The sequence below is a fragment of the Carya illinoinensis genome, chromosome 2 (assembly GCF_018687715.1).
Source record: "Carya illinoinensis cultivar Pawnee chromosome 2, C.illinoinensisPawnee_v1, whole genome shotgun sequence".
In the NCBI taxonomy this organism is placed as follows: Eukaryota; Viridiplantae; Streptophyta; class Magnoliopsida; order Fagales; family Juglandaceae; genus Carya; species Carya illinoinensis.
The window spans coordinates 33,742,172-33,755,335 of NC_056753.1; the positions used below are offsets into that span (position 1 = coordinate 33,742,172).

The 13,164-nt window shown below is 35.5% G+C and overlaps 1 protein-coding gene and 1 long non-coding RNA gene across 2 annotated transcripts; one reads left to right on the forward strand and one right to left on the reverse strand.

Annotated features, from left to right (window-relative positions):
• The first annotated feature begins 365 nt into the window (after window positions 1-365).
• LOC122301168 lies at window positions 366-1,821 on the forward strand. Its single transcript, XR_006240145.1, has 2 exons — window positions 366-1,384; window positions 1,477-1,821. It is a non-coding gene; the product is annotated as an uncharacterized LOC122301168 (long non-coding RNA).
• Window positions 1,822-3,105: 1,284 nt separating this feature from the next.
• LOC122301166 (leucine-rich repeat extensin-like protein 3) lies at window positions 3,106-4,415 on the reverse strand. The gene has a single exon (XM_043112322.1). The coding sequence runs from the start codon at window positions 4,350-4,352 to the stop codon at window positions 3,306-3,308; it is 1,047 nt and encodes a 348-aa protein (XP_042968256.1). The 5' UTR covers window positions 4,353-4,415; the 3' UTR covers window positions 3,106-3,305.
• Between the last annotated feature and the right edge of the window lie 8,749 nt (window positions 4,416-13,164).

Below are 13,164 nucleotides of genomic sequence, written 5' to 3' on the forward strand. Positions count from 1 at the left end.
TAATAAGTGATGTAACAGGAAAAAAAAAAAAAAATACTAATCCTGTTACTTGAACGAGAGATTGACTTCTCCTTATAAAGAGGTCAATCTCTACAAGTTACTTTAATATCAATTGTAATTTTAAGTATATTATTTCCAATTTAATTTTATTTCATATAATATTTTGATAGAGAAAATTTAAATTCTTAGGGAGATTTATTAGAAAATAACACATTTAAAACATAGGAGAAGATAAATAAAGTATTTTTATTTGTAGTCATTAATATTCTCTAAAAACTTTGTGAAGATTTTAAATCATAATTTTAATTTTTAATTTTGCTTAAACTTTATGTATACACTTTTTAATTAAAACATTAGATAAACTTTTTTGCTGTTATGATTTTTGTGAAATGCCTATTTTCTTTAGGTTTTGAATATATTTTTTATTTTTTACATTTTAATCACTTTTGTTTGTTTATTATCATTTTTTTAGTGGTGTTTCTAAGAAATTCTAATTGAACTATTTATTCCAATCTAAAATATTTGACCCCTCCAAAGTTATAATCCTGGTTTCGTTCTTGATTCTAGCCGTATTTTTTAACATTGAGGCCTAGAAATTCTGGGCACGTCTAGTTGCACTCTGTTTTTACTCTTCTTCTTCTTCTTCTTTTTTTTTTTTTTTTTAAATTATTTTATTTATTTATTTGGGATACATTTGGGGAGGCTGTTTTCAAACCCAAGACCTCCATTTTGAAAGCTTGGGGGTTATGCCCATCAGGCTACGGGACTTTTGACAGTTGCACTCTGTTTTAAGTGTTCGTTATGTTGTTAAATCTATACCGATACACAATATAGATAGCAATTGTCACTTCTCTTAAAACCGGTTCATAGCATTTGTCACTTAATGAAGGCCATTGTTGTTTCAACATGTCAGTGTTTGTCACCTGTGTTCGGAAGCTCCATGAAATGTACATCTAGGCATCTTCAAGTGGAATTTTCACTTGTGACATGATGTCTGAACAGTGCCTGGCCACCATGCACGTCAAATACCTTTGTTAACATCAAAGAGAAATACTTCAAACAGGACGGGTGTTTGTTTTCCTTTTACACCGGCCAATAGAACTTTAACATATATAGGACTTATGTGTGTTACAGTGCGTGCGAGTTCAGTGGATTTTTTATTTCTCCCTTTGTACCATCTCCTCTTCCCTTTGTCTCCTCTCCTTTCCTCTCCACAACCTAGCTTTTTTCTCCTCTTTCTCCTCTTCTCCCTCTCTTCTATTTCCCATTCCCTTTTCCCTTTCTCCTTTCGTCCCATCTCAGAGATTCTGTGGAGGGTGATTTAGAATGAACTGATTTCCCTCCCTCAACTCGATCGATTCCGCTCAATTTTAACAAAACAACTGTAAGTTTTTTATATTCATTTATTATATATATTAAACTGGGTTGTGGTTGTTATTTTGAGTGGCACTGAAATCTGTCCCAATGAACGTGAAGTTGAAATAGGACAATAACTCTGATGCTTGAAATGGGAGCGAATGAAGAGTGATTTGCAAATAGGAGTGAAAAAGTAATTGGTCACCAGCAAGAGATCTATATGAAGAGATGGGCGCATATCCTTTCACTTAAAAATGAAGAAATTGGAAACAAGTACAAAGAGTCATTCAGATTAACCAAGTTGAATATTATTGGACTGGAAATTGAAATGTATTTGTCTAGAAAAGTTATGAAATCTGAGTTCATTTAAACATTGTTTTAATCTCATAAGGATGCTGCAGAGGATGAATTTTAGAGTTGCAATATTGGATTTTCGGTTGTAAATTTTCAGTTATTAATTTCCGATCTCTGTTGTAAATTTTTGGAGGTGTGATATTGCGTTGTGAATGATAGATTTTGCGGAGAGAGGGGTGGGGGGAGTAGGCCGACGGGGGGTGTGAGGAGAGAGAGAGAGAGAGAGAGAGAGAGAGGGGGGGGGGGGGGGGGGGGGCTGGGACGTATTTTCAAGAAAAAAAATGATTCCCTGCATTTAGTCTATTGTTTAATTTGCTACAAATCATATGTGTCAGCTCCTTATTTGCTGGTGTAAAACAAGATCTCTCACCCGTCCGGCTAGTAGCACCTCTCGATATCAAATTGTAATCTGATCGTTGGGTTAGCTTTCTTCTGGTGCCCGCTACTTTAATGTAAAGACTGAAGTGGGAACAAGTCTGCTTACTAGTTGAAGAGGTGTTATTACTACGATATTTATTCCTAATTATGTTTGTTTTATCGTAAGGATGTAGCCTGTAGAATAAACATTCTCGAAATGGTCTTTTAGGAATGGTGCAAAGAAGGAAGAGATTATTGAAGTATCTCCGAAGAACCGAATGGGATTCCTACTGCTTTGTTCTCTCTAAACTTGGTCTCCGGTACAATCCTAGGCTTGTCATTAGGTAGTTGAGTTTGGGTAGTGAGAAGTGTTGAGAACACTCAAGCATACATTGATGTAGTTCTGTTCATATATAGTTAGAATAAACTCTCTCAAAATGATTTCATGCATGATGCCTCTTTTGCGATATCTTCTTCATCAGAATCTACAAGAAGATCAATGTGTCAGTAACTTTTGTTTATAGCTTAAAAGCCACGGTTTTCTAAAATTTGATACTCCAAAAAAAGAAATCATTTTTAGTAAAATTCACAGGTCAAATTCCAACAGGTGAATTTCCTAGTAATAATAAAGAGAGACTGCTTCAGCTCAATAGAACTCTCTAACTCTTTATTATCAAATCCTTGCTAAAGTCCCATTCAAAGATATTGGATTCCTAGATCGAGTCATTAACCAGCTATTCTCGTGTCTTTTAGTCCAGCACCCTTACATTATGCTACCTTATATACTGCAATTTAAAGAGGTATGGGGGTGGATTGCTGTGCTAATCTCCCGCCACGATGGGCTCGGCGGTGGGAGTTCTTCCTAAAAAAAAAAACAAAAAAAAGAGCATTATGCTACCTTACAGTAACCGAATTCCAAGTAGACGTCCAAACAGATAAAACAACAGATCACGAGTGTTTAGGTTAGATACTAGTTTGGGGACTTACATTCCATACGAACTCGTTTGGGCATATTATATGGCGGAGATGATATCACTATTGAACCAAAAAAAACTTTGTTCTGATGTCATCCTCAACGACGAAAACAGACAGTAACAACACTTCACAGAACAAACACAACCCACAAAACATAGCTTTCGGCATATATGCTAACACCATTGATCAAGTAGGCTTAAGCTCAATGACACACAGACCGGAATTTAGTTCTTCGATCACGGCGAATCAGATGGTCGTGGAAACTAAAAAGGGGGCAACAAAGGAAGTGGTGGTGACAATGGCTGCACTGGCTCATCAAAAACCGTATCTGGTGCTGATGGTGTTGACGAAAACAGAAGTGGGTCTTGCGGAATATCGGGAACTTCAGGAAATGGAGGCGGCAATAGTAAGGTGTCCGGCGTCTGTGGAATAGGAAAAGCTGGTGGCTGAATCACATCGGCGTCTGGTGCAGTTGGGGCCGATATGAAAGGTGGATAAAACGAAATTGGCTCCTGTGGTGGGAACAGTGGAAACTCAGGCGGTGAGGAAAAAAGCGGGCCAAGTGGTGGAGCTGGTGTGAATTCGTCTGGTGGCAAATCCGGAAAGGGAGGTGGAAGAAGTAACGCTGGTGATGGTGGGGAAAGTATTGGAAGGGGAGGATTTTCAGTTACTATATCTGGAGGTGATAGCCATGGAAATGCTGGTGGTTGTATATCTGAATCAGGAGGTGGAGGGGAAGGAACAAGTGGTGGTGGAAACATAATAGGTATGGGTGGGGGCAGGAGCAGCGGTGGTCGCGGTGGCGGAGAAGGCGGTGGAGGTGAAGGAGAAGGAATTATAATTGGCGGTGGTGGAGGTGAAGGAGAAGGAATTATAATTGGTGGTGGTGGAGAAGATTGTAAGGGTGGTGGGGAAGGTAGGAAAGGAGGCGGTTGCGCTATTGGTGGCGGAGGTGGGAGGGGAATTGGGGGAGGAGAAGACACAAATGGCGGAAGTGGCGGCGGATTACGACGGGGAGTCGGTCGGAAGGGGTTGTCTGGGGAAGGAGAGGTTGGAAAAGGCCATTGGCCACAAGTTCCAAAGAGATATTCGTATAAAGGATCACAGCTTCCTGATCTTGTTCTCCTTCCAGTACTACTGCTGCTTCTGCTTCGGCTACTTCTTCGTGTTCTGCTTTTATTTCTGGTTCTCTTTTCTTCTTCTTCTTTGCTAATTTGGTGCTTGTGTTTGGGATGTGATCTGTCTTCTGCGATGGAGTGGTTTAGCAGAAGAAGAGCCACTAGAGTCAGGCCTACCAGGTTTGCTTTCATCTCGACTGCACGGAATTACCTTTCTCTTGGTTATAACATATGCATCTGCACTCACAACGCGGACAGATTGAATGGATTATATATGTGAGTAAAGGAAGCCCCTGACAGGTGTGCACAGTTATATATATATATGTGACTGTATAATTAGTACGTAAAATAGCTTGTGGTATTAATTTAATAAAAAATGTTACGTATAATTATAAAATATGAAAATGTTATATAATCACTTAAAAAAAATAAAATATTAAAAAAAAGATATGATTTATTATTAAAAAATTAATTTTTTTTATGTAGGTCTTGTATTTATTCACTTTTTTTAAAATAACTGTACGGTTTTTATACATTTACGACTGTAAGTATCATTTCTCTAATTTAATATTGTTTTTTTTTTTTAGTTTTGTTACATACAATCAATATTTTTGTATACTTTTTATACATTCTATTGATGTAATTGATTAAAATAATTATTTTATATTAAAATAAATTAAATGTAGCCAATTACATTAATGGAATGCGTAAGAAATACGTAAAAATAACTGCATATAAATTTTTTTTTTTATTAAGATTCTTAGAAATTAAGTGATAAAAATTATAACGATATCTTATATTAATATAATATCATAACTTTATCTCTAATTTAGTTTTGTTACATATCATTTCTCTAATTTAATATTGTTTTTTTTTTTTTTAGTTTTGTTACATACAATCAATATTTTTGTATACTTTTTATACATTCTATTGATGTAATTGATTAAAATAGTTATTTTATATTAAAATAAATTGAATGTAGTCAATCACATTAATGAAATAAGTAAGAAATACGTAAAAATAACTGCATATAAATTTTTTTTTTTATTAAGATTCTTAGAAATTAAGTGATAAAAATTATAACGATATCTTATATTAATATAATATCATAACTTTATCTCATTTAGACGAGAGTTTAAGTTATAAAATAAATAATAAAATATATCTCTTCTTACTAACTTAAGTTTTTAAGATAAATTGTAATTTCTTAAATATTACTTTAAAAATATATATCTAATTTTATTTTTTCCTACTTGAACCATAAAGATTTAGTTCTTACCAAGAAAATTTTGAACAAGAGTTTCATCCTTCCCATCATGGGAATCCCATGCACTTTTCACGTATCATTTTATAGCTGTTTCTTGAAATAAATTAGCAATATTAGAACTTTTTAATTATAGAACATGTTATTTACACATGGTTCTCCTATTTCTAGCTCTTCTAATGAGTATCATGGACTTTAAACTAAAATAATACTTAATTATAAAAATAGGAAGTAAAAAAAAAAAATGGAAAATATCTTATCAATTAGGCTTTAATATGTTGATCAGAGGTGCTTAATTTCACGGTGCCGGACCTGATCGTGGACCTTTGACCGTACCTAACCTCCGATGAAAGACTAAACGTTCATAATGGAAGGAGAAGTTATTGACCTCCATTGATAGAAAAGAACCAAAAAAAAAAGGTTCAGAATAACGTGCAAGGAATACCCTGACGCAGAAAGAATACACTTCCCACATGTATAATAATGCTTAAATGCACGTACAGTTGATGTTAATAAATGCATGCAGTAAATACTAAAACGATAAGACTTAATTAACTTCGGCCAGCTAATGTTTACGCCTTCCAATATATGGATTGGTACGTGGAATGGGGAACTTTACCCTGCAGCCTGGCTTTCTCCCTCACTCACAGCTTTTTTCTGCAACGGTCCTCATGCTTTGTGCAAGCTAGAATGGGTATTTATGGTTTAGCCTTGTTCTACGTGCCGCTTTGGACAAAGTAGAGCGCCCTTGAATGCATGCATGCAATAGCCCTAGGTCCTACATCCTTCTTTGCGTGTCACAACCCTATATATAATCAACATATATAATAGTAAATATATATATATATATATAGGATATCAGCTTAGGCCAGTTCAGCTTGGACCAATGTTTGATCTTCGGTTGTGGCTGATTCTAGGACCCAGTACTGCCGAATCATAGCCATAGAAGTATATTAATCACGAAACGTGCAAGGTAATACGTACAAAATGTTTCCCACTTTGAAAATGGAACACGACACGAAAACTTGATGTTAGATGTTCGGCTAACTGAGTTACATATATAATAATTTCAGGTGACCTTGTCGAGACGATCGATAACATCAATGCATCAAACAAATTAATAAAGAAGCCATGAAGGAGGCTACAACTCCAAATTCCTGATCATTAGCGGCAGTGCTACACTTTTTTAATTAAGGATATTCTGTCGATCATTCCAATAAAAGAAATACTACTTATAATAACGATCACCACAACTACAAATGCCAATTATTCGATCTCTCTCTTTATCTATGACAAAGAATCGATGGCCATTTCAAGCAGCTGGCTATGCATGACTAGCAGCACGCAGAACACTACAACAGATTGAGCTTTTTCCCGCAACGTAAAATCGCTGCAAAAACCATATAAATCCCCGCTATATACCTATGCTAGCGATTATCTAATCACCGGAGCTTTGCCGGTACTATTCTTCCACTTTAGATATATCACGGCGAAACAAAAAAATCGCTGTGAAAAAGTCAATATTTTGTAGTGATTTTTGTATCGCTGCCATATAGTTTAAAAACCGTAACGTTCTATTCCAGCGATTAAAAAATCGGTTTTGTAATCACTGGAATATCAAGGCCTGATGTCCAAATGATATAGCAGCGATTACAAAATCGCTGCAAAATGATTTGCCAGCGATTCAGTAGTCACTGCCATATACTGTCAATGGTTCCAAAACATATGGCAGCGATGCAGAAATCGCTGACAAATGATTTTGCAGCGCTTTTCTAATCGCTGTCATATTATTTGGCAGCGGTTTTTCTATTGCTGACATATGCTTTTGAAATAGGAATATCATATGGTAGCGATACAAAAATCGCTACCATATGATTTTGTAATACGGAAACTATATGGCAGCGATACTAAACTCGCTGCCATATGATTTGGCAGCGGTTTCTTAATCGCTGTCATATAGTTTTCCTGTTGCGAAACTATATGGCAGCGATACAAAAGTCGTTGCGATATACTGTCAATGGTTCCAAAACATATGGCAGCAATGCAGAAATCGCTGGCAAATGATTTTGCAGCGCTTTTCTAATCGCTGCCATATTATTTGGCAACGGTTTTTCTATCGCTGCCCTATGCTTTTGAAATAGGAATATCATATGGCAGCGATACAAAAATCGCTACCATATGATTTTGTAATATGGAAACTATATGGCAGCGATACTAAACTCGCTGCCATATGATTTGGCAGCGGTTTCTTAATTGCTGTCATATAGTTTTCCTGTTGCGAAACTATATGGCAGCGATACAAAAGTCGCTGCGATATTATTTGGCAGCGGTTTCTTAATCGCTGCCATATAGTTTTTATTTTACAAAATTATATGGCAGCGATTTTAGTATCGCTGCCATATGATATAGCTATTTCAAAAGCATATGGCAGCGATACTAAGATCGCTGCCATAGGAATTAGCAGTGACTTTATAATCGCCGAGATATCATTTTCTGTATCAAAATCATATGGCAGCGATATAAAACTCGCTGCTATATGATTTGGCAGCGACTAAAAATCGCTGCCAAATAATTTACTGTTAAAAAATGATATGGCAGCGAGTAACTAATCGATGCAATAGGATTTTCTTGTATTGTAAATGGTTTTTTAAAATTATTGACGGTGATTAAAAAATCACTGGAGAAACCTGAAAATCGAATTTTATATAACCTAGTAACCCAATATTCTTAATGGGTTACTAGGTCTCATTTATACTTTCTCCATTCATCCAAATGCACCTGATAGACATGATCATTTAATTTTCCATACTTCAACAAAAATATCGCTAACCATTTCTATTCAATTCAAAATTTTCTTGTATGCATCAAATGAATTGACCAACAATCATATAATATCTTTTTACATTGGGTGGTGCATTATACGAATCATTTTCCATTACAAACTGAGCTACTAATTATATAAAAGATAAATATCACTAGTATAAGTTATTTCTAGATGACTCTACTCTCACTAAAACCAACAACTACTAGTAAAACATCTCATATTAGTTTAGGACTTTTCACCAACAGTCCCATCCAATAGTTCTACATATGACTTTTACAAAGAAAGGTGGTGAACACAAAGATAACGCCGCTCCCACAACTGTCAGCCCAATCGGTGGTTGGCCATATCACCTGAAAATAACATGAGATATCCACAAGGGTTCAGAAATTGAGTCCACAGTTGTTTTTTTTTTTTTTTTTCAAAACTTCACCCCACTTAGTTTAAGAAAATATAAATGCAGTGGATTTGTAACGAGCAGTGTTCCAGTATTAATCATAGAGGCACAAGGTAAATATTCTCAATTATGGCATGCTGTTGAAAGTATATTAAGTCTTGCAGAGATGAGATTTATTTGTTGTTAATGGTGAGACTAATAACTTACTAACATTTGTACATATAAATGATACTTTGGGTGATTCAAGACTTGGACAGAAAGTGGCTAAAAAGTCAGAAGCCAGTGAGTGCCCTTCATCTCATCCTATAATAAGCGGTTTGAGGAAGAATCTCGGCCAAAAAAGTAAATGATCCTAGCATTTGGATGACCAAAAAAAACCCTATTTTCATGTTGTTCTTTCCGATAGCTAGCTGTAGCATGCAATTACTAATTGATATGGGGGTTTCTATTGAATGCTAATATATATATTTACTCGGCTGTATTGGTCGTAATTCTGCATGTACCCCTACAAGTTTCTCTAGTTTTTGTTTTGGATCACATTAACAGAAAGCAAAAAATTAAAATTAGTTATGTACCTTAGCCAATTATTTTTTAAGTTCATGCCATAATAATTTCTAGTAGGATCGATGCGATTCAGGACAGGATGTTTTTTAGGCTCAAAGGCTGACATGAGTAGCATGCATGCTTGGTATATTGCTACCCAAGGGGCATGCCCTTATGGCTCTGATCTGCATATATCATGCCATATTAGAGGTGAGAAATGTTGATCTCGAACATATCAAACTAATGATTATATAAGTACAAAAAAAATCAGGACATAATTTATGGCCAGAATTTTTTATAATAGCATAGATAGCAATATCATTTATATGGTCATCACACCCCCCCCCCCCCCCAGCAAAAAAAAAAAAGAAACCATAAAAATAACATGCTTGTACTCACTGTTTGTAAATTAGCAATCTTTTTGACAAATCTTTTTTTTTTTTTTTTTTAATTTTGATAGGAGGAAACATATTATTGATCTGAAAGAATCTTTTTGTGATCTTCAATCAATATCATCCTTCCTAATGCAACAGAACTAGTTTTCTTGACTTTGCAGGCAATGGTTGCTTGTGGAGACCTATCTTAGTGGAACTGCAAATCAAGGAAGTTCCTTTATTAGGGCCAAATCATATGTTAGCGATATGCATCACATCTTTGCTATATAAAGTTTGAGACAAAGTTGCTCGACATAAATAGCTTTGATGTATGATCTATTCTTTTGGTGTGGGTTAAAAATGTTTGGGAAGAATAGATTTAACAATCAGTCGGATGCTCAATTAAACAAGTTAAAGGAAGAACCCCCATACATCTTGATCCAAAAATGGAGTTGTCAGTTTTGCACTTTACTTTAGTTTATAATAATTATATAAGAGAATAAAAATTTACTTTTTTTTATTTATAGTTAATACATATTTAATACATGTGCATTAAATTTTAGCAAAGAGATTTACTTTAGCCAGGTAGTTTTTTACTCAAAACTCGTGAAATGTTGCCAATGTAACTATTTACAGTATTAGAAACTGCCATAGAGTACTTAAAGCATGCAATATTTGCAAGTAATAAATGTGTAACCTACTCTTAAAAAAAAAAACTCAAAAAATGCTATGCTATATTCGCCTATTTGATAAAAACTAAACTGTCGGCTTCTAAATGCATGATGCAAAAGTGAATACTCTTTTGCTGATCTAAGTTCTTATAAATGATTCAAAGACTCTTCTACATCATATTAGTGATCATGAACATAGAGCAATCAAAAGGGTAATTTGTCATCCCTTTTCCAAAACTCATATGGCATCCAAAAATGTCTAGCTGGAAAATGTTCAACAAGCTGGAAAAAACTCTATTGAACATTTTCCAGCTAACTAACTAATTTCTTTTTTTTTTTTTGATAGATAATATGGATGTTTATTTATAGTAAATAGGCATAGCCCAAGTACACGGGTAGTATACAAGAGAATAAACCTAAGTACAATCTAAAGCAGAAACAGAACTAAAGAAAAACATTACAAATGTTGATATCCCTTAAAAGATAATTCACCCAAAAGTTTAAAGTGTTGAGGGAAAAGTCCCTAAGTTCCATCCTTGTGCGTTCACGATCTTCAAAATACCTCCCATTTCTCTCAAGCCATTGACACCAGAATAAGCATAGGGGGATCATTCTCCACTCCTCTATACTTTGCCTACTTCCAGCTGCTCCTTGCCAGCAAACCAAAAAATCCACCACTTGAAAAGGCATGACCCAAACGATACCTACCTTGTCGAATAACTCTTTCCACAAAGCCGTTGCCATTTCACAATGAAGAAACAAATGGTTGACAGATTCACCATCATTTTTACACATGGTGCACCAGTCCATCACATAAAAGCCCATTTTCCTTCCATTATCGGTAGTTAAAACTTTCTCAAGCGACACCAACCAGCCAAAAAAAGTAACTTTACTGGGCACTTTAGCTTTCCAAATACATTTCTAGGGAAATGTTATATTACCAAGACTAGTTAAGATCTTGTAAGAAAACTCCAAAGAAAATCTGCTTTTAGAATCATGAGTCCAATGCAACATATCATCCCTGGTCTGATCAATCTTAGAAGCATAAATGATAGTATTGAAATCAGCAGCTTCACTCACTTCCCAGTCCTGTAAGTCTCTAGAGAAATCCACATTCCAGTCTTACTTGTTATTAGAAAACAAGTAAGAATCGGCCTATAGAATCATGTTTGACTTCTCTAGCTGTACTGTGAACCTCTTGAACACTTCACATCCAACACACTTTGAAGAAACTAGAAAGGAACAGCTCTTGACTATCATGAAGATTTTATTAGTGACATCTGATGATATTATTTATGAGCACCCTCCATATGATTTAGTGCTAGTCTGCTAGAACTTTGCAGAAACCTCATTTCATTACTCTCTTATTTGCTCCTATTGGTCTATTCACAGTGTTTAACTTATTGCCTACAGTTTAATTTTCAACTCAGCCTAAATTTTATTGTTTAGATTAATTAATGGAAAAATTTACATCTTAACCTGTTCTATTTATAACATAATAAATTACATAGCATTGATTTGTCCCGGTTTTGTCATGCTAAGTAACAACATGGGATCAAGTTGTAGATGCAAAACTAATAGTGGGTGTTGATACATATTAGCATATTTATCAAAACTGAATGAATATAAGCAAGCTTAGAAAGACAGCCTTTTGAATAAATAAACATAAGCATGATGTCATTGAAAAGAACACCTAGTTTCAAGCAACCAACCATACTAACACAGATATTAACAAGCATCCAGATTTTTGGAAAGAACAAAAACAAAGTGTTGGTAGGATATGCCATTGTTTAAAGCTTGCATGGACAATGTTGGAATCGCAGGTTTGTTTTTCCCAAAATTATTTCCTTCGAATCTAGCCCTAAAACTAACCTCAAATGCACAGATTCTATGAATGGGGTTTGCAGCAACAAGTACTAGAGATCAGACTTAAATATATTTGAGGTTGAACATAAGAAAATACCAACTACCATTATATGATAATCAACCAATGAATTGAACATGCAAAGCATCGACATATATCAAAAAAATAAAATTAAAAATTAAAAAACATGCACAAAGCCAAAAAAATCCAATTTGTGCATGTAATCCAACAATCCAAGTCACCCATTTCCATGGCGCTATGTTCATGCATGTTTGGAAAAAAAAAATTAACATATGGAAGAAATTACCCCTTTCCATGGACTGGCAAGCCTCGCACACAGTAAGAACTGAGACTCTCTCGGCCTTTGTTTCTGGCTAACAGCAAAATGGAAGAAATTACCCCGCTCTAGATCAGGACAGAGGTCGATTTTGGCTTTGATCGCCGTTTGTACATATGCATTCAATAGAAGGGGGATTTAATTTTTGGTAGACGCAGTGCAAGGTTTAGAAAGTTTAAGATTTGAAGGGGGTAACATACAACCTAATGGGTAAGCCGAGAGTCCCCGGCACAGCTTTGGTTTTGGTTGGAAACGATGACCAAGCTTCTATTTGACAGCGAAAATGTAGTGGAGGCCAGAGAGGGAGCTTTGGGAGCGATTGGGAAAGGGGGATTATCGTCACCGCCGTCGTATCGATTCGCCGGAAGGGATTTAGTAAGAAATCGACTGAAACACAAACGGAGGGAGGAGAGGCACTGTGACTAACTCGAGGCCGCGGGGAGGGAAATAGAAAATAAAATTGGTGTTTTGGCGCCTGGATTTTATTCATGGTATTGCAGCGAAAATTGTCGCCGCGAAAAGAATTATAATTGCTGGGATAAGCAGAATGACACTTATCGCCACTATTCAGTGGATTTTACCCAGCGATTAATAAGTCGCCGCTATATGATCTATATTACGGCGAATTTTTTTGCAGCAGCACTAAAATTGCTATGAAAAGTCCAGATTCTTGTAGTGGAACATGCTAGTTAAGATTGTTCATCCTGGTGGCCATGTTGAGCTCCATGATAGG